Source organism: Vespa mandarinia, chromosome 1, assembly GCF_050613455.1.
Source record: "Vespa mandarinia isolate Hongniang chromosome 1, ASM5061345v1, whole genome shotgun sequence".
Lineage (NCBI taxonomy): Eukaryota > Metazoa > Arthropoda > Insecta > Hymenoptera > Vespidae > Vespa > Vespa mandarinia.
This window is the reverse complement of record NC_140810.1, coordinates 4,401,306-4,422,240: the sequence shown is the minus strand read 5'-3', so window position 1 is coordinate 4,422,240 and position 20,935 is coordinate 4,401,306. Positions and strand designations below refer to the sequence as shown.

General features: G+C 33.9%; 1 protein-coding gene across 6 annotated transcripts; it reads left to right on the top strand.

Annotated features, from left to right (window-relative positions):
- Positions 1 to 1,373: 1,373 nt before the first annotated feature.
- On the top strand, positions 1,374 to 20,613 carry mask (multiple ankyrin repeats single KH domain). 6 transcript variants are annotated; one of them, XR_014983410.1, is made up of 29 exons: positions 1,374 to 1,739; positions 5,102 to 5,545; positions 6,183 to 6,330; positions 6,636 to 6,916; positions 7,026 to 7,311; positions 7,403 to 7,704; positions 7,791 to 8,006; positions 8,131 to 8,847; positions 8,948 to 9,128; positions 9,233 to 9,795; positions 9,934 to 10,128; positions 10,382 to 10,595; positions 10,689 to 11,048; positions 11,166 to 11,501; positions 11,588 to 11,779; positions 11,933 to 12,298; positions 12,430 to 12,584; positions 12,662 to 12,837; positions 12,947 to 13,079; positions 13,409 to 14,151; positions 14,307 to 14,615; positions 14,798 to 14,992; positions 15,118 to 15,265; positions 15,411 to 15,618; positions 15,820 to 16,733; positions 16,870 to 18,111; positions 18,211 to 18,399; positions 18,647 to 19,241; positions 19,835 to 20,613. XR_014983410.1 is itself a non-coding variant. In XM_035873797.2 (28 exons), the coding sequence occupies exons 1-28, from the start codon at positions 1,536 to 1,538 to the stop codon at positions 18,668 to 18,670; spliced, it is 9,435 nt and encodes a 3,144-aa protein (XP_035729690.2). In that variant the 5' UTR covers positions 1,374 to 1,535; the 3' UTR covers positions 18,671 to 20,613. The 6 variants fall into 6 exon arrangements, 4 of the variants coding, with proteins under 4 accessions (XP_035729690.2, XP_085519282.1, XP_035729689.2 ...); XR_014983408.1 differs by having other exon boundaries at positions 18,647 to 19,262; XM_035873797.2 differs by having other exon boundaries at positions 9,239 to 9,795; positions 18,647 to 20,613.
- The last annotated feature ends 322 nt before the right edge of the window (positions 20,614 to 20,935 follow it).

Below are 20,935 nucleotides of genomic sequence, written 5' to 3'. Positions count from 1 at the left end.
CAATATCAAAATAGCTCTTTATGTAAAAAAATGACACAAAATGTGATTATGTTTAATTTGTGTATTGTATTACTCGGACATTGACTACTTTTAAAAGATAATTGATCTATCTTTCAGACATTGATTTAAAAAAATGTAACATACTATATTTGAAAATTCAAGCTTTATCGTTTATTTTTCTTTTACTTAGGGCAACGAGGTCAAAGGTTTTGCCTTTTTATGTTATTATAGTTCAAGACTCTTTCTACCTCTTCTTGGCACTTAATCTTTTTCTTTTAAATATATGTTATGCAATAATTTAATAAAATATTAACTTTAAATTTAATAAAATATTAACTAAATACTAATATATAATATATATTACCTTATTATAATTCTATAATTATAATTTTATTTATTAAACTTATCACTGCTATATAAACTTAAAAAAAATATATATATATATATTATATCCAATATATATTTAAAATATATATAGGATACAAAATATGAAATTTCATTTTATAAAGTACGAGTAACATCGTGATTCAATTAAACGTTTTACAATATTGATATTCTATAATAAAAATTTACAGATTGTTTCATGTAAATATACTTTACCACTGACTTACATTTCGAAAAAATAGTAAAAATGGCGGATTAGAAGTAAATTCATTTTTACAACGTTTAGACATACAGAACTGATGAATTATCATTGGTCAAGAAAAGAAGATGGCGGATAAGAGATGCTTTTTCACTTTTTAAAACTAGAATATTCTACCACTAGAAACGTTCTTCTTACATATATACTTTATATATTTAAAAAAGAAAAAATAATATAAAAGATAAATTACATGTTATAATATGTATACATAAATCATTAAGCAGATAACTTAGATTGATGTAGAATATATAGTGAATTTTACGTTATATAATTAATAATTATTACGTTTATAATGTATAATATGTATGAAATAAAAAAAAATTTTTTCTTTTTATTATTTTTATTTTATAAAAACAAATATAACTTAATAACTAGTTACACTATATTCGTGGTTTTAGAGACAAATTTCTTTTAAAGGTAATAAATAATTTAAGGGAAAAAATGTACCTTCCGGTCATTTACTAAGTTTTAAAACTAATGACGCATATGACAGTTTGCCATAACATTTTCTATTGAATTATAAATAGTAGTGACAAATGCATGCGTGTAACGATTACACGTATATAGAAACCAAAGTTCGTATTTTGTGAGTATGAAATTAAACGCGTACAAAAGAAAACTAAAGGGAAAAAGAGAAATATACTTGGAAGTGAATTCAAAATTGCGCGCCAAGAGAAAGGCACTGTGACCCGTCGAATCATACCAAATCGCACGAACGGCCGAAAAGGCATCCGGGACTCTTGCTGTCGGCCATAGTGGAAATGGCGGGTGTTAGCTTACGTGAATGACGGCGATCGTGCTTGAGATTATCGTCAAAAAGCAAGTGTTCCGTGTGTGTTTCGCGGCACGGAAGCGATAACTCAGTGTCATATGATTCATCTGGAAGGTAAAGATGCAGAATGTAGCACAAGGAACAACCTCGGATAGCCAAAAACACGAAAAATCAGCGAGCGTTCACCACGATACTGGGAAGACGTCGTCGACTCCCCAGTCCTCGAACTCTAGTCCCACCAAGTCGGAAACCGAGACCTTTTCAGAATTGCAGCCACGCTTTATGACAGACTCGTCGGAGAGCGAAGAAGACAGCGTTTCAGAGGTAAACGCGAAACCAACTTATATTAAGGAATAATATCTTTGTGATTCGAGGCGAGAAACAAGAAACATGGATGTGTGTGTGCGTAAGAGGGAGAGAGAGAGAGAGAGAGAGAGAAAAAGAAAGAAAGAAAGAGAGAGAGAGAGAGAGAGAGAGATAGAGATAGAGAGAGAGAGCCCCGTCCCTGCATCGAGTCATCCGTTCGTGATCGCTAGACTTTCGACGAGCGCCTCTCATGGGACACGTCAATCGCGACGAGTCGCGCGCGTGCATTTCTACTTCATTAACCAAAAATACGTTCCTCGTTTTTCTAGGAACAAGACTTATATGCGTCTTCTTACATTAGTGCCGATACGATGAATGAACGATCAACTTATAAGAATTTATTAGGAATTATTTTGTCTCACGCGTTTTTTCGAGATCTCTCTCCACATAGTAGTACGCATGTACTTATTACTATTAGGTACGATCTCATTTCGATCCAACTACATATATATAGAATACGAACGGTCGAAGGTTTTTCAGCACAAAAAAACAATTATTCGAGAATGATCAATTTTTTGTCATTTTAAGTTCTTGCCATTTCGTTGGATAGAAATTTTATTATTGTCGTTTACCAGAAGTCCATTGAGATCATTCTCTCGTCTGACTTAATATTTAATATCGAAAGCATTGTGTATTCTTTCTTTAATAAATGTGAAATTATGTGCCGTTTATCGTACCTTACTACCTTCGAAGGGAAAGGAAAGAGGAAGTGGTGGATAGAAAAGGATAGATGAGCGGGAGGGGTAGAAAGAGAGGAGTGGGTGAGAGGGAGAGGAGAGAGAGACAGAGAGAGACAGAGAGAGAAAGAATGAAGAAAAGGAAGAGCGAAAGAACGAGCGAATGAGCGAACGAATAAACGATAAAGGAAATTCGCATAGAGAAGTTATATAATCGAAATGTATGCGTTAATAGGTAGAGAACGCCAGTGAAGATTCAGTGAACAAGAGACAATTGCAAGTCTTCCCTGCTCTTGCAAAACGTGCAGACGATCCTTCAATACTTTCTTTCTCTCTTCTCATCCTCCATTATACAGTCTACCTATCCCTCTTTTTCCTGCATCTTCTCTGAAAACTCGTCCTTCAACACTTACATTACTCTCTCGGAGACAAAGAAGTTCGCAAAAATTATAAAAAATAATATGAAAATACTGTGTATCATCATCGAAAAATGAACCTTGTACGTATATCATTGGTGCCATTCGGATGGTTAAGATTCGTATGCCATCTCGTGTCTCTCTCTTTCATATATCCACATGACTGCAAGAGTGTGTATATACACGCCGCTTGAAATTTCTTAGTGGCATGCTGCATAACCATGCGCGTGCGCATACACCGATCAACGCGCGCGCGCATGTATGTATGGCATGTACTATGAATGTACGCATACACATGTTCGTAATGGAACTTGCGCTTTACTGGATACGGGCACGCGTGCGCGTGTATGTATATGCGCTTATGTCGCGTGCGCGCACGCGCTCTACGTATATAGTGACACGTATATGTATATAGCATTGTACAAGTGTATCCTTGCTATATAACCGTGTACTATGTCGGGCGCCACCCAGCGGATTTCGTTTGTATTTCTCACGTTTGGTGCGTGTTCATGAAGGCTTGTCTGCTCGTTTATATATTCCTCGCTCGCTCGGTCGCCTTCCTTCTTGTTGTTGAACGCGTGTGCGAGGAAATACTGGGAAGGAAGACCACCATATTCTATAATTTACGAAAAACCTTCGCAGAATTTCGTCTTTCTTTCTCGTTCTTCCCCTCCGATCACCTTTCTATCCAGTCTTCTTCCTGTCTCTTCCCCCTTCCCCTCTCCCTCTCTACCGCTCTGTCTACTTCTTTTGCTCTCTTGCGCGCTTTTAAGATCGTGTTCGTTATTGAAAAGAGTGGAAGACAACGGTCGTGAACACAAGGCAAATTCGCCTGAACCTATTAATTTTGGAACAGGGCAAAAAACTAAGTTTTAGCGTAGGTACGCATGAAATAGTTAAACGAGGAATTACTAGCTTTGTGTGTGCTTCTTGGAATGGCTGCACATTATTCTTATAACCGTTTAGTTGCCAGGTTATTCTCATACTTTCACTCGCGAATTCCTTCTTCATCTTCAAATATTCATTCTTATCGAATATTGTAAAACGAGAGATGTTTTTTTTTTTTATATATTAACGAAGTTTAAATTGACATCGTATGCATTTAAATTCTTTCATTTACATTCCTCTTTGTTAATTCAACGTGGCCTTTATACTATATATTTCTCATCATCTATAAATAATTTATATTATTGTATTGTGCTGATATTCCACTTCGTTTTATTAAAGATTATATTTATATTATACGGTTATACATAAAAACCGTTGATAGTCTGCCTTTGGCGGAAATAACCTCAATTATCTAGGAGCGTCACGTTTTGTAATCGTGTCAAAGCTTGATGATAAAGTTATACATACCATGTTGTTCAAATAATTATACAATAAAACGTTTTTTTCATTTTATTTTCATAATTCAATTATGCTCCTAATTCTACAAAAAAAAGAACAATAATGATGACTTTATATTTGTTATAATTCGTAATGTGTTAAATGGTAATGTGTAATTATATTTATTTAATACTTATTTATTGATGTGTTCTGTGACAATATTTTATTGATCAATTAACTATATTTGATTATAAAACAAAGGGACTTAGTAATTTTTAATTAAACTTATTTATTATACTTATTTATTATAAGTTATTTTTAAACATTAGTGTTAAATATGAATTATAAATTTATTATCTTTTATTATTAGGCTCACTAAAATTATTTGATGTTCATTTTCAGAGACATCTTTGTTGTATCTATAATCAAGCTATATCCGTTGTTACGAATGAAAAGTATCTTTCCTTATATAGTTAGCAAAGTTAATATCTTGCTTGTATCTTTTGTATTTGTAATAATCTGTACTTTCAATATTTCTTTTATTCACAATTAATATATATTATTCTACTTTATATCTATTTTACGATATTATTTCTCTATTACAAGTTCATAAAATATTTTATTTTTCATTTGTACTTTAGTTTTAATCAAAAATTATATAATCTTTTGATTTGATTAGTAAACCATTCGAAAGAAGTATTTCTTTTTTTTTTTTCTTTTTTTCTTTTTCTTTTTTTTTTTTTCATTTAAATGTCCAACTAATTTAAGAAACTTTTATTTTAAGAAAAATATTTATCTAAATATTTGCATTTGTCGTACTAATTAATTACATAGTCAAAATCAAAGTTGTTTTATATATATAAATGATATTTTATTTGTATTGTTTTTATAATAATTATAGGTGGAGTGTTTTGCAATTGATCAAGTTGAGTTGGATGAAGATAATCATTTAGAGTCATCCAAGTTTCTATTGAACCCGGAGGACCCTGAAAGGTCAGTAGATCCTGTAACTCAAGCGCGTTTGGAAGCTCTTCTGGAGGCAGCAGGTATAGGCAAATTGTCGTCAGGCGATGGGAAGCACTTGGCAGATCACGAGGTGCTCCGTCGTTTAACATCTAGTGTTTCTTGTGCATTGGACGAAGCAGCAGCAGCATTAACGCGTATGCGTAGCGATAATCCACGTACCCAAAACGAGAAGCGCTCGCTTGTGGAGGCCTGCACTGACGGCGACGTTGGTACTGTAAGAAAGTTGCTGACAGAAGGTCGCAGTGTTCACGAAACTACGGAAGAAGGAGAGAGTCTGCTCTCTCTTGCTTGTTCAGCTGGTTATTACGAACTTGCTCAGGTTTGTCTTTGTTCTCTTATTTTGTATTGTTTTAGATCTATTTATAATAGTAAATGTATGTGCATTTATTCAAATATTATGAATTTTTGATATATGCATCATCAATCGTATATGCGTATACAATTTTTAAAATGCATGATGCACATAAACGTTATACGTGTGGATAAATATTTTACGGTACACACGTCTAACTTATAATTATAAGTTTATATCTTTATAGTTAACAATTATTTTATTTTTTTTAAACTATTATATTAATTATCTTCTATAAATAAAAACAAATTTAAAACTCATATTAATAAGACAATTATAAAATAGTAATAAAACGAAAATTTACGTGATAAGATAAATCAGAATAAAAGAAAAGAAAGATAATAATATTGCTTTTATATTTTAGAAAATTCTTATTATTATGTATTATAATAAAATCTCTATACGATATTAGTTCAAATTTTGAGAGAGATATTAGACTTAGAATGCAAAATATGTGAAATTTGTAAATATTTTTATAATTTCTATACATTATATAAAAGTATCATAAATAATTTATATCCAATATATTTATATTGTAAATAATTTATATCCGATGAAATTGTATTATATATAATGTGTATATCGTATTATTTGTTATATATAGGTATTGTTGGCAATGAATGCAAACGTAGAAGATCGTGGCATCAAAGGGGATTGTACCCCTCTGATGGAGGCTGCCAGTGCAGGCCATGTGGATATTGTAAGCTTACTTATAGCACATGGAGCTGATGTTAATGCTCAATCAACTTCAGGTAAGATAATACTGTATAATTAGCATATTGAGATTTCAGAATAATTTTATTACATTAATATCTTTGAAATATGAAAACAAGCAATTGATACAAGTATTCACTTTATGAAATAAGCTCAACTTTTAATTTGTAAATATATGTAATACATGATATAAACAATATAATTCATTTTAGAACTATTAGATTATTAAATTGCTTACATAGAAAAGATTAGAACTATTTTTTTTAAATATAAATTTTTTTAATAGTAATAGTGAAATAAACTTTACTTTCTATATTATGTGCATTCTTAATTATATTTGAAGGTAACACTCCTCTGATGTATGGATGTGCTGGTGGTCATGAGGAAGTTGTACGTGTATTGTTAGAAGCAGGTGCCAATGTTGAAGATCATAATGAAAATGGTCATACACCTTTAATGGAAGCGGCCAGTGCTGGGCATGTTCCAGTTGCCAAGATTCTACTGGAACATGGAGCTGGCATTAATACTCATTCTAATGAATTTAAAGAATCTGCTTTAACATTGGCATGTTACAAAGGACATCTCGAAATGGTGCGTTTCCTATTGGAAGCTGGAGCTGATCAGGTAAAAATTTGTTTTTACTTAAAAAAAAAAATTTTTTTTTATGTATTTAATATATAATTATACTATTTTATCCTATTTGTACTATACATACATATAATGATGTTTTTAGGAGCATAAAACTGATGAAATGCACACTGCCCTTATGGAAGCATCTATGGATGGCCATGTAGAAGTTGCACGTTTACTTTTAGATTCTGGAGCTCAAGTAAATATGCCAACAGATAGTTTTGAATCGCCATTAACTTTGGCAGCTTGTGGAGGTCACGTAGATCTTGCGATGCTTCTCATTGAAAGAGGAGCGAATATTGAAGAAGTCAATGATGAGGGTTATACACCTTTGATGGAAGCTGCACGAGAGGGTCACGAAGAAATGGTTGCATTGCTTTTAAGTCAGGGTATGTCTTGGTTATAAGTAATAACTTTTCAAATGATTGTAGTTAGCATTGTATTGGAACAATATGAATAAAATATAAAAATTACGAACAGGTGCTAACATCAACGCTCAGACAGAAGAAACTCAAGAAACAGCACTCACTTTAGCATGCTGCGGCGGTTTCTTGGAAGTAGCTGACTTTTTAATTAAAGCAGGGGCTGATATTGAATTGGGTGCATCTACTCCTTTAATGGAAGCTGCACAGGAAGGACATTTGGATCTTGTTCGATATTTACTTGAATCTGCTGCCGATGTTCATGCTCAAACACAAACAGGAGATACAGCGTTAACATACGCTTGTGAAAATGGCCATACCGATGTCGCTGATTTCTTATTACAATTTGGCGCTGACCTAGTATGTGTAACAATAATAAAAATCAAAAATTTTGACCATTTTATATGCCTTATTGTTGACATATCTATCTTTATCTATTCATCTAGGAACATGAATCTGAAGGAGGTAGAACTCCTTTAATGAAAGCTTGTAGAGCAGGCCATCTGTGTACTGCTCAGTTTCTTATTTCCAAACGTGCTGATGTTAATCGACAAACAACAAACAATGATCATACTCCCCTTTCGTTAGCTTGTGCTGGAGGTCATCTTCCAGTTGTTGAACTGCTTCTTGCACAATCTGCAGATCCATTTCATAGACTCAAAGTATGTTTTTTATCAAAATCTTAACGTATATAATTAATGATATATAAATTTTGCATAAAATTATATTTTCTATTTATATGTGTTTATTTATACATATGTTTGTTCATTTTTGTTTATATCTTAGGATAATTCTACTATGCTGATAGAAGCTGCCAAAGGTGGACACACTAGTGTAGTCCAACTTTTATTAGATTATCCTCATAGTATTATGATGACTGCACCTCATAATACTACCCCTGCTCCTATGTTACTCCCTCAACAACAACAACAACAGCAGCAGCAGCAGCAGCAGCAGCAGCAGCAGCAACAACAACAGCAGCAGCAGCAGCAACAACAGCAGCAGCAGCAGCAACAACAACAGCAGCAGCAGCAGCAGCAGCAGCAACAACAGCAGCAGCAGCAGCAGCAGCAGCAACCACAGCAACAGCAACAGCATGTATCGCACCAGCCTCCAACACCTACACAACCTCAACATCAACAACAACAGCAACAACAGCAAGCTGGAGAACAATCACAAGTGCAGAATCTTCAACCAAAACATAATACACAAAAATCATTGTTAAGAAAAAATCGATCTGCAACCATAATACCAGATACAAGTCTTACCTCTGCTGAAGCACAGCAAGTCCGTTCCCAACCTGCAACAGAAACAATAGTTACAGCAAAAGATGATACCAACATTCTGGATAAAGGTAGCGGAGGATTCAATAGTTTGTCTGCACCGAATATCAGTTTGAGTCCTGCTCCAGCTCCAACATCTGGGTTGAATACATCCGAAAGCAGAAAGAACACTCGACAAGAGCAAATTTTACATAAGCAACACATCCTTGAAGAGTTGCAAGTAAATTTTTAATAATTTTTGCTTGCAATTAAAATTTGTTATAAAAATATAAGAATTATGTCGTAATATTATGTAATAAAAAATTTTTTATGATTAATAGAGGGTAGAAAGAGAACTTCAAATCAAGGGTGCAGGTCATTTATTTAATGGTCCAAGAAATGCCAACGTTAGATCTACGCAGCAACCACAAGTTCAACAGCAAGAATGTAATGAACCTGAAACTTTCTTACCTGGTATGCTCAATATTGACTTACCGGCTCAACCAGCAACTGCACCTCATGGTATTGCTACTTTTCCATTATCATTTATTATAATATTTCAATATTTTTTTTTTGCTTTATTTGTTAAATTGAACAAATATTAGATATGTTCAATTTTTTGTAAGGTTTAGTGTGCAGTACAACTGGCATGTCAGGAAATTCATTAACGCATCCAGCAACGCCTGATGCAATGACCCTTTACAATATCTTTCTTGAGGGAAAGAGAGTTGGCATGGCCAGTGCAATGAAAAAAGAGTCTTTCTCTACAGCAAATAAATTCCCTACTTCTCCCCCATTATCTCTTGCTACAATACCTGCAACATCAACAATAACTCTGGTAACTTCTAATACATCCTCGACGACTACACCAAGTCCACCTAGTATTTCAACGCCGCCAACGGTTATGGCAATTTCTCAACCTATTACTGCAAGTAGTGATGTTAGCCAGAACACTGCAATTAGTGATCGCCCAAAAGCTAAGCCCGTATCTAAAAAGGAGGGAAAAAATATCCGAAAAGCCGCATCTAGTATGGCGGATGGAAAAATGCAACAACAACAAGCGACATTGATTGCTGGTCTCCAGCAACAATATCAACAGCAACAACATCACCATACGTATCAAGTTCAACAGGTGCATCAATTACAACAACTGAACCAACAACTTCAATTGCAATTAGATCAAGTACAGGTTTGTATGTTTTCACTTTTTTCAGTCAACATGCTTGAACGCTAAATTATCAGTAAGGCTGAAGTAATTTTAATATCAACGATGTATAATATAAAAATATAGAAGCCTTCACTATAATTGCTTATAAAATACATACAGGTTCAGCAACAGCAGCAGCAACCACAACAACAGCAAGTTCAACAGCAACAACAACCGCAAGAACAACAACAGCAACAATCGCAACAACAATCTCAACAAAGTAGCATTGTTACTGGTAGTGGTGGAGGAGTATTGTTGCCTACTCAATTGATGTCGCACCTTCATCCTACTCATACGCATCATCTTCATAATCAGGTATGATGTATCTTCATATTAAAAGTAGAGTAAACATGAAATTCATATTTATATATAAAAAAAGATCAACTAATATATGTTTTAAATATAATTTATGTTTTAAAATATAATTACTTTACAAATTAATTTTAATGTCAATACCTCTTATTTTATTTTCGTAATTAATATATCACAAGGTTCTCAATATTTTTATGTAATTATATTATAATAATATTATTTTTTACGCAATATAATAATTTTTGGGTTTATTCAGCAAGCAACATCTCAGCAGAACCTTCCAGAACCAACAGATCCTCAATTAACAAGATTACATAGAGATGGAACTTGTCCTTTCTTTGCTGCTGCTCAAAAAGCTAAAGCACTTTCTAACAACGAAAGAGTAATAAAACTTGAAGATGGAACTGATATTCCTCTTGATGATGCTTTTGAAATTTTCCGTTCCATTAGTTTCGATGATACTATGGATGGTAAATATTGAGTTCTTTTTCTTATTTTTTATATATTAATTATTGTTCTTTAATTTATATAACAATTTACAAATGCAACTCTCTATTTGTCAGCAACTGAAGATCAAGAGAAACTCGAATTGAAGAGATTAGAAGTTTCCAATAGTAAGGAACAACAAAACCAACAGCAACTTTTGCAAACTGCCCAAATAATTCAACAAGTAACCAGTCCTCATACACCTCAAGAATATTTTGCTGGTCCTGTACCCACTGTACCACCAGTTTCTTTACCTACTCTACCATCTTTACAAGTGACAAGTGCCGGAGTCCAAATACAAGCAGATATAGCTCAAAGTCAAGTATTGAAAGCTCGACTTTACCAAGAAGGTTATCGCGATGGTCTTCAATTAAGACAACAGCAGATCATCCATGATACATTTCAGTCGCAATTGCTACTTCAGTCTTCTCAAATAAGTGAGTCCTTTATCTTACTTAAATATTTATTTATTTATCATACATTTTAACTTATGGAATATACATGTATGTAAATTAATGAAATGTTTACATATTTATTTTACTTTCTACAAAAAGCATTTCCTACCCAAACACTACCCACAATTACTGGAGCAGCTGGAATAATGGACAATATGCCACATCAATCAAATGGTTATGTACAATCTACAGTTTGTAGTACAAATCAAGTTCAAGTTGCCACGCAAACTCAAGCACCAGCAACGACCACCGTTGCAACTGTGATTCCTCCTGACAAGAAACAAGTTTATACAGCGCCTACAACAGGAAAAGGCAAGAAAGCAAGATATCCGCTTCTTTCTCAACAACAGTCTTGTCAACAACAAACTACTACCACTAGCCAACAACAAACTCCTAACTTTCCAGCACAAAATTATCAATTAGATCCAGCAGCAGGTAATAAAAATGTGATATTATTAATTTTAATTAAAATTTATTTATTTTATTTTTTTTACAATATTTTCATGGTGAATTTATTCCAGCTGCTGGTCAATATACAACCGGCGTTCCAGCAGTAGGTGGTTATGCTACCAATCAAGTACCACCAGTGCCATTTGGATGTATGGATGTAGATTCGGAAACAGATAGCAATCATGACACGGCACTGACATTGGCATGTGCAGGTGGTCATGAAGAACTCGTAGAACTTCTTTTAAGTCGTGGTGCAGATATAGGTAAAGTGAATAAATATTATGAATGAATTATATATGACCTTATATGATTATAGATAATAATAAAATAAATTTATATATTTTTCTAAGACATTTTTAATGATAATTAATACTGAATGCATATTAATTGATATGTTCTATATCTGAATGTTACAGAACATAGAGATAAAAAAGGTTTTACTCCACTGATCTTAGCAGCTACTGCTGGCCATCAAAAAGTAGTAGAAATTCTCCTTAATCACGGAGCTGACATAGAAGCCCAATCTGAACGTACAAAGGATACACCTTTGTCACTTGCATGTAGCGGAGGCAGATACGAAGTGGTTGAGCTCCTTCTTAACCGTGGTGCCAATAAAGAACATCGCAATGTTTCCGATTACACGCCATTAAGTCTTGCAGCATCTGGTGGTTATGTGAATATAATAAAGCTTCTTTTAAGCCATGGCGCTGAAATTAATTCAAGAACTGGTTCGAAATTGGGCATTTCTCCGCTTATGCTTGCTGCTATGAATGGTCATACTGGTATGCAGTTTGATAAATAAATATATATATATATATATATATATATATATATATATGTATTTAATATATTAATAAAATAAAAATAATGTTTCTCTATATACATAAATGCATAGATTAAATTTAAATTATAGCGGCAGTTAAATTACTTCTTGATATGGGCAGCGATATTAATGCACAAATAGAAACAAATCGTAATACTGCTTTGACACTAGCATGTTTCCAAGGAAGACATGAAGTTGTTAGCCTTTTACTTGATCGAAAAGCTAATGTGGAACATCGCGCTAAGGTAGTTTTTTTTTTTATACATATATTATACATATACTATAATATAGCATATGAAGCGTAAAATATTTTAATATACAGACGGGATTAACACCATTGATGGAAGCTGCTAGTGGAGGTTACGTTGAAGTAGGTCGTGTATTGCTTACCAAAGGCGCTGATGTTAATGCAACTCCTGTTCCATCATCTCGCGATACTGCCCTTACAATTGCTGCTGACAAAGGTCACTGCCGTTTCGTAGAATTGTTACTATCGAGGTACTGTTATAAACATTTTTTAGTATTTAGGTTTATCTTTAGTATTTAGGTTTATCTTTAGATGTACTGCATACGATCAGATAGTAACTTAGAATGTAAAATTTTTCAGAGGAACTCAAGTTGAAGTGAAGAATAAGAAAGGAAATAGTCCTTTATGGCTTGCTGCTAATGGAGGACATCTTAACGTAGTAGATTTATTGTATCATGCTGGAGCGGATATAGATTCTCAGGACAATCGCAAGGTAAAGTTAACCTTTGTTAATTTTTATGGATGTCTCTATAAAGAGACAAATAGTATATATTATTAGTAAAGTATTGTATAGTATAACATAATACAATATATTATAATAAAAAATATATTTATATATTTATATATAAATATTTTTATATATATATGTATATATATATATATATATATATATATATATATATTTATATATGCATGAGCATGTGTATGTGTAAAAGAAAAAAATTAGATATAAAGATAAATAAAAGCTAAGAGTGAATGATATTTGATAATTTTTAATTCTTGATCATAAATATTTTTTCCTTCTTTTGTTTTGATATTCAGGTATCGTGTTTAATGGCGGCATTTCGCAAAGGACATATTAAAGTGGTCAAGTGGATGGTAAATCATGTAACACAATTCCCGAGTGATCAGGATATGACAAGATACATAGCTACTATTAGCGACAAAGAGCTTTTAGAAAAATGTCAAGAGTGTGTTAAAGTAATAAGAGCTGCGAAAGAAACTCAAGCTGCTAAAGCCAATAAGAATGCAACAATACTATTGGAGGAACTTGATATGGAAAAGACAAGGGAGGAATCGAAGAAGGCAGCAGCTGCTCGCAGACGTGAAAGGAAGAAAAAGAAGAAATTAGAAAAGAAAGAGGAAAGACGAAAACTTCATGAGGAATATAAAAAGAACGAATCGAATTTTGATGAAAAGGAAGAAAATGAGAAAAAATCTGTGGACGAAGAATGTGATAGAACGGAAGATAGTGAACACGAAGGTGGCGATAGTTGTGAAAGAGTGGACAGTGTACCATCACCTGTTAATAGAAACCCGGAAGATCCTGATAGGGAGGAAGGTGATAGTGGTATTGATGCAAACAGTCAAGGTAGTTGTAGTAGTAATGATGTCAAAGCGAGAGAGAAGAAAAAAGATAAGAAAAAGAAAAAAAGTAATAGTCCTAGTAACAATGACAAGGATACTTCCCCACAACGATCATCTAAATCTATTATCACGCAGAATACTTCCTTACCTCAGAATACTGTAACACCTACTAAATCACAAAATAGTACTTCCGAAAAGTAAGTATACACTTCACTTTTCGTAATTAATTATAAGTCCTTTAGATGTAAAATATTTTTCTTCTTTTTTATTTAACTATTAATGATTTAAATGACAAAATTTAAGTATGATAATTCATATCCGAGTATATCATTTTTATTTGATCTTTATATAGAAGAAATTTGAGTAATGTCACCAATGCAACATCTATGACTTCCGCTTCGACCACAAGTACAAGAACCTCTGTCAATTGTGGAGAACGTAAACTGAAAGGACAATTGGTATTTGAGTCATCAAGGCATCCAGCTGATAGAGAAGATTTTGAGGCCACTGGCAATGAAACGTATATACCTGGAAAAGGGAAAAAACCTTACAGTAATCAATATGATGGGGATTCTTTAAATACATCTTCAAAAGCAACTAATACGACTAGTCCAAAACAAGGAGGTAAACGCGAGGAAGGTTGGAAAGAAGTTGTACGCAAGTAAGTTATTCAAGATTACATCTGATTATCATATACCTATACTTTAATGTCTATTTCTTCCTATTACACTTTTTTAAGTTTATATTAACGTTTTATTTTAACTGATATTTGATTATACTTGGATAATAATAAATTCTATTTTTAAAAAGGAAGATAAATAAATTATATATTATTTTTAACAGGGGCCAATCTGATGATTCGGGGAGATTCATGAACTCTCCTTTCCGTTCTAAAAAAGTTTCAGTGCCACCAAACGCTATTAGTCGAGTAATTGGTAGAGGTGGAAGTAATATAAATGCCATTAGAGGTGCAACAGGTGCTCATATTGAAGTAGAAAAACAAAGCAAGTCTCAAGGAGAAAGAATAATTACTATCAAGTATGTATTATAAGCATAATTTTGTATAATATAAATGTCTTTAAATAAAAAAATTGCATTTAATATGTATACACATTCTACATATATGTATATATATATATATATATATATTATTTTAATTGTAGAGGATCGTCTGATGCTACAAAACAAGCACACACACTAATTGCAGCACTTATAAAAGATCCAGATGTTGATATCCTGCAAATGCTGCCAAAGTCCAAACTTACTGTTGTTACAACTTCATCTTGGGATAAAGCTGTCTCCACTGTTGCCGTAAGTTTGATAATTTCGTGTAAAAAAAAAAAACCTCATTAAGCTGTCTCCACTCTTGCCGTAAGTTTCATAATTTCGTGTAAAAAACATCTCATTAAATTAAATAAATATCTTTTTTCTAATAAATTCGTATATAAATTTATAGGCAACGAAGGCTAAAGTTGGTCCTGTAAATAAGCCTACTACTTTGGGATCTACTACCAGTAATCCTCAATCGAACAAATCAGGATACACATCGGGAGTATCCACCGTCAATCAGCTGATTCCTCTTCGGAGCGCGTCCACTATTAAACTTGCCGGTGCCTTTCCAACATCTTTACCAAGGGCTACAGCGCCTAGATTGGTAGCTGCAGGTAAGTTCAAAATTTCTTATTAAGAATAATCATCTCTCGTTAAATATTTATCAAATGCACTGTGAGAAATATCAGCCATTTAGTTTAAAAAAAAAATAGAAATCGAAAATGAATCAAGTGCAATATAAATACGATCAACTGTGTATTGTATTTATCCGTCATATAAATACATTAATAATAACTACATTGATTCATTCGTAGCTGAAAAACGTGCACAAGCTGCAGCTGCCCAAATGGCTTCATCATCAAATACGAAGACAACAATGTCTTATACCAGCGCAATCATGACAGCGGGAAGGGCAACAAAAATTGTAACAACAAGTACCACGCAAACGTTTGCAGCTAAACTTTCTGAGATCACTGCCTCGACACATACTTCTACCACTGTCATGCAATCGACTCATACTACTGTAAACAAGCAAAAGTCTCTACAAGCCAACACTGTGACCATAGTATCGGCCACAGCCGCAGGTACAGCTCAGACATCTTCTCAACAGTCTCTAGTTAGTACATCGCCAAAGCACTGCCGACCACTAGCTACATTGTCTGCCCCGCCAACTATTGCACCTCATTATACTGGAAAACCTAATTATTCGTCTGGCTCAAGTGTAACTCCGTCTGGCATAAACGTAACGTCGACCTGTTCAGAAACCAATGTGGTGTCAACTTCTGCTAATTCTGTACGTGTAACACCCTCACCGCCTGCTGTATCGCAAGCTCAAAACTTACAGCAACAACATCAACAACAGCAGCAACAACAACAACAACAACAACAACAACAGCAGCAGCAACAACAACAACAGCAATTGCAACAGCAGCAACAGCAAGTGCGTAGTTCTACTCCTATTGCGCCTACATTGCAAGAACAACAACAGCAGCAACAGCAACAACAGCAACAACAACAGCAGCAGCAGCAACAACAACCGAACAATGCACCACTTGAGTATTCCCTATTTAATGATAGTTTCACAAAAGTGACACAGCAATCAATGTGGGGTGGCAGAGAAAATGAATCTCAAAAAAGTATGAACTTCGCCACGGTCGCAGGAGGTGGAGTATCAGTAAATACATCTGGCTCATCGACATCCAAATTCATCGATAGTGTTCCACCTCAGGTTAGCATATTGTCTTGTTGAATACTTCTGCAATAGAATTTACCAGGAATTTCTGTCATTAGTAATATGATAATAATCGGTTGCTAAATTTTTGACAAAGATATAATTTATTTCGACCTTTGTTTACTTTGTATAGGTGGATGCATCTAAGGCACCAGGTTACAGAGGAACAGCTATGTGTTCTCCCGTTTCAAGTAAATCTAGCGGCGTAACGAATACGTCTGGAAATGCCATAGGCGGTGGTATCTCATCCTCCGTACATAATCCAATACAGCCTCCTCAATTCCAATCCTCCGCGAATTATAACGAACATCCTCTTCCGAATAAGCCACCGGGTAGTTTAGCCGTAGCTCGACCAGTGATTCCTCAGCAAAGTATGGAAATGGGTTCGACAATCACGCAATTTAATCGGCCAGTCTTTCAAGGTGATCTTACAACCCGGAACGCGACAACGCATCAGCCACACGTTATGCCCTCTACGTCTCAGCCTACGCTAGACGTTGGTCTATTCAAAACTAATAATGGCAGTTACGAACATCCAAGCGTAAATTCGAGTTTACTTAAAATGGTACCAAACGAAGGGCAAGCAGCGCATCCTTTATTACCCTTTCATCCTCATATGCAAAGTTATACACAGACTATACCACAGTCTGCTTCTGTAAATACTACCGTTAGTATGTCCAGATTGAACCCCAGAGCGCCCGACTTCTCTAGTTCATTGCACTTGAGTAGCAAGCCTCAAGTGACTATGTTTAACACAGGATCAGGAATTCATCCCAATATGTTTGCTACCGTACCAGCACCTCCTCCATCCGCGATGCAAACCAATAATTTAGCCATGCTGGGTAATTTCCCTCTAGGAAAATATCAAGCTCCATCACGTGGAACACCTAGTACTGGCATCTCGGCAAATGGTCAAACTCGTTGGCCATTTGCACCTCCTCATACTAATTATCCTCCGCATCAGGATCCAATGATGGGACAAATTAGTTTTTCGAATCATATGGCAAATATGACCGCACAACCTGGTAGTATAGACTTAATTACAAGTCTGGAAAATGGAGGCTCACCAACAATATCACCATCGTCACCGGCACAGGTTGCTCAGGAAATTAATCAATTGAAAATAGAAGATAGAAAAGTGCCGCGGCCGATTGGTACGGAAAGAGCGTGGAAGAATTATACAGCTACAGGAATGGGACCTGGTGGTGATGCCGAATCCCTCAATTGGATGCTTAATAACGAAAAACTAGTGGGATCTTGGGCAAGTTTAGCTCCTGGCATAGATAGGCATCAGATGTTTCGTTCAAATGCTACTTACAACCGTATATCTAATGTTGATGCCGAACTTCATCAAATGATGGAATCTTCCTTCCAGGTATATATCTATGATTTATTTTAACTACTAGTAGATTTGTCAATGAAAATCTTCTATTAGAAAATAATTTATTTTATGATTATTTTCGTAATTGTATAGGGTCATGTGGACGCTCAACAACCTTTTCCTAATGGAAGTGCTGCCACTTTATCTTTAATGCCAGGTTTAACTTTGTTGCCTGGACAATTTGGGGCACCTGGACTAGCAGAAATGCCTCCTACTGAACCAACGAAATTAGATGCTCCCTCTTGGGGAATTCCTGATGCTGTCCAAGACAAACAACATCCGGTATTTTTATACATTTTCGATTTATATTTGATAATCAATTTATAAATATCATAAGATCAATAATTATTTCTTCGTGATATATAGAATGGCGTACTTCGTTCAGGTACATACGCTATAGAAATAACTTCAACAATTTTAATCGTATAATAAATTTTACACATTCATTATCGTAATATATTTTAATTGTAATTAAAAACAATATGTATGCTCACATATTATAATTTTTTGTGTTATTCTCTCTTTTTAGGGGTGGAATAAATGGACTCATTAAACAAAGATCTCTCATCTCAAGATAATGTTTCTTTATCGTCTGATCTGGATGAAGAGAAATAGATTCGCAATTCAAAGTAGCGATAGATGGAACTGACATAACGAAGCGTTGTTTCTAGGCACATCAACTACATTACTACCTATTATATTCATTAAACTACAGATCCAATATTACTTGTCATGGTAGAAGATAAGATAGCAAATCCTTACTACAGCTTATTGCTATTATCTAGAGTAATTATCCGATAAATATTGAATACGGCATAAACAGATCAACGACGGCGAAGGATCGACAAAACAGAAAGTAATGTAACAATTAAGTTACTTCGTTCGTTCATAAGTCGATCCTTAGCGCCGGTAGTAGCACGCTCTAGAACTAACCGACAAGAATCGAAACGATGTTGATGATGGTGACTCTGTTACTCTGTCATTGGAATACTCTGCCAATTTGCGAAATACGAATATAATATTCTTTACCATTCGATGCAACGTGTGCGCGTATATTATAATGCAAATATGCACACTTGTAATACACATGCACCAGAGACAAATGTTCAGCTTTGATTTTGACGGTAGTAAATCCTACATAACACGTAAGACTTTGCCAATGATCAATTATTTCATCATTATCAGCAGTCTCTTTGATGCTTCTCTACTATTCTGTATTCTATATTCTGTATTCTTATATGTTTTTAGTTTCATTGAATATAAGTATGCTGTTATTGATAATTCTTTAATATATAAAAGACGCGATATAAGCATTAAACATTTTCGCGAATTTCACAAAGTCGTGTTTATTCCATGGCTTTGCGTTAAAATTTGAATACAACCATATGCTGGAAGATACTGATAAAAATAAGTGGGAGTTCAGAATCCTATGTAATTTCGTATAATCGATATATTCGTTCTTCCTGTTATATCCTCTATACTCGCTCATAATCATTTAATTGATGCTATTAGTACTATAATTCCACTGCGCTCTATAAAACTCATGTTCAATATCATTGTTAGCAGCGATGATAATGAAAAACCTATAGCGAACTGATTGTATAGATTGCAACGAACACACGTTGGTGTTGCATTGGCAATATTCAATGACTATGCTAGTTCGGGGCTTTAGTTCACCATTCGCTGATACAAGCATACACGGATATATTATTTTCAGATTGTCCTTATTAACAAGATAATAACCACCACCATGTGACAGTTTATTACGTGCACAGATTATCGTATGACTGTTAGCAAAGAGAAATTTATACTTGAGCACAACGCAAGGAAATGACCAGGCTCTTAAAACCCAATCTACGTAAGCAATGATGTTGGCAAAAACCAACATATAAGATTGTATTAATAATACATTATATTACGTATACTGAATCCTATTCAGATCAATGAATACTGTTCATCATTAAAGTGGTAGCGGACCGCCAACACGTAATATAACTGAGCGTGTCCTAGCGACAGTGCTATTATAATACTATTATTGCTGTGGTGGTAATGTTTATTATTATATTATGATTATTATTAAAAAAAAAGAAAAAAAAAACAACTAGAGGAAAGGAAGGTGCATAGGAATGTGTCACCTGCTGTCTCGGCTGGACTAGTAGGATATACTAAATAATATAGATACACTCGATATATGAAATGTTCATTTTAATTGAACATTTGAAAATCTTTCTTGGCGGGGATTTCGGCAAGTGTTCAATACATAACGACGATACTATAATTGAAACGGTCCCCGTATAAGTTTCAATTAAGCTCATGAAAAATCATACGAGGGCTTTGACCTATATTCCAGGGAGCGCTTCAATTATTCTCTAAGATACATTGTTATAATTTAAAGCCTATTTTCAAATTTGATTTATGATAACTGCGATATATGATACAAAACTATTATATGACATATAACAATAAAGCAACTAAATAAATAATGATTTAATGGTAGATTGAATTTTTTAAGTGTATCCATTGATTACCCTACTTCATTCTTTTATGTACATTTTTACATTTCTTTTGAAAAGTAAATATAATATACATTTATGATTATATTTAAATTAATCTCTTTTTCTTTTTTATTTTCTTAACCATTTTAATATAAAAAGTTATATTTTTCCATATGTATTTGTTAAAGGTAGCAAAAATATGAAATTTTAAAGTTATAATTTGATATGATTTTTCTTGAGTTTTCCGCTAAAATAAACTTTATTATTATTTTTAATTTTTTCATGTCTATCCGATTTGTCATTGAATCGTTTAAATTATTTAT

What these genes read in the sequence shown, in the direction of transcription:
- mask (XM_035873796.2), top strand. Translation starts at nt 1,536, where the DNA reads ATGCAGAATGTAGCACAAGGAACAACCTCGGATAGCCAAAAACACGAA. An exon ending in TGCATTGCTTTTAAGTCAGG is followed by an intron (nt 7,312 to 7,402) that starts GTATGTCTTGGT and finishes AATTACGAACAG; the next exon opens with GTGCTAACATCAACGCTCAG. An exon ending in ACATCCTTGAAGAGTTGCAA is followed by an intron (nt 8,848 to 8,947) that starts GTAAATTTTTAA and finishes TATGATTAATAG; the next exon opens with AGGGTAGAAAGAGAACTTCA.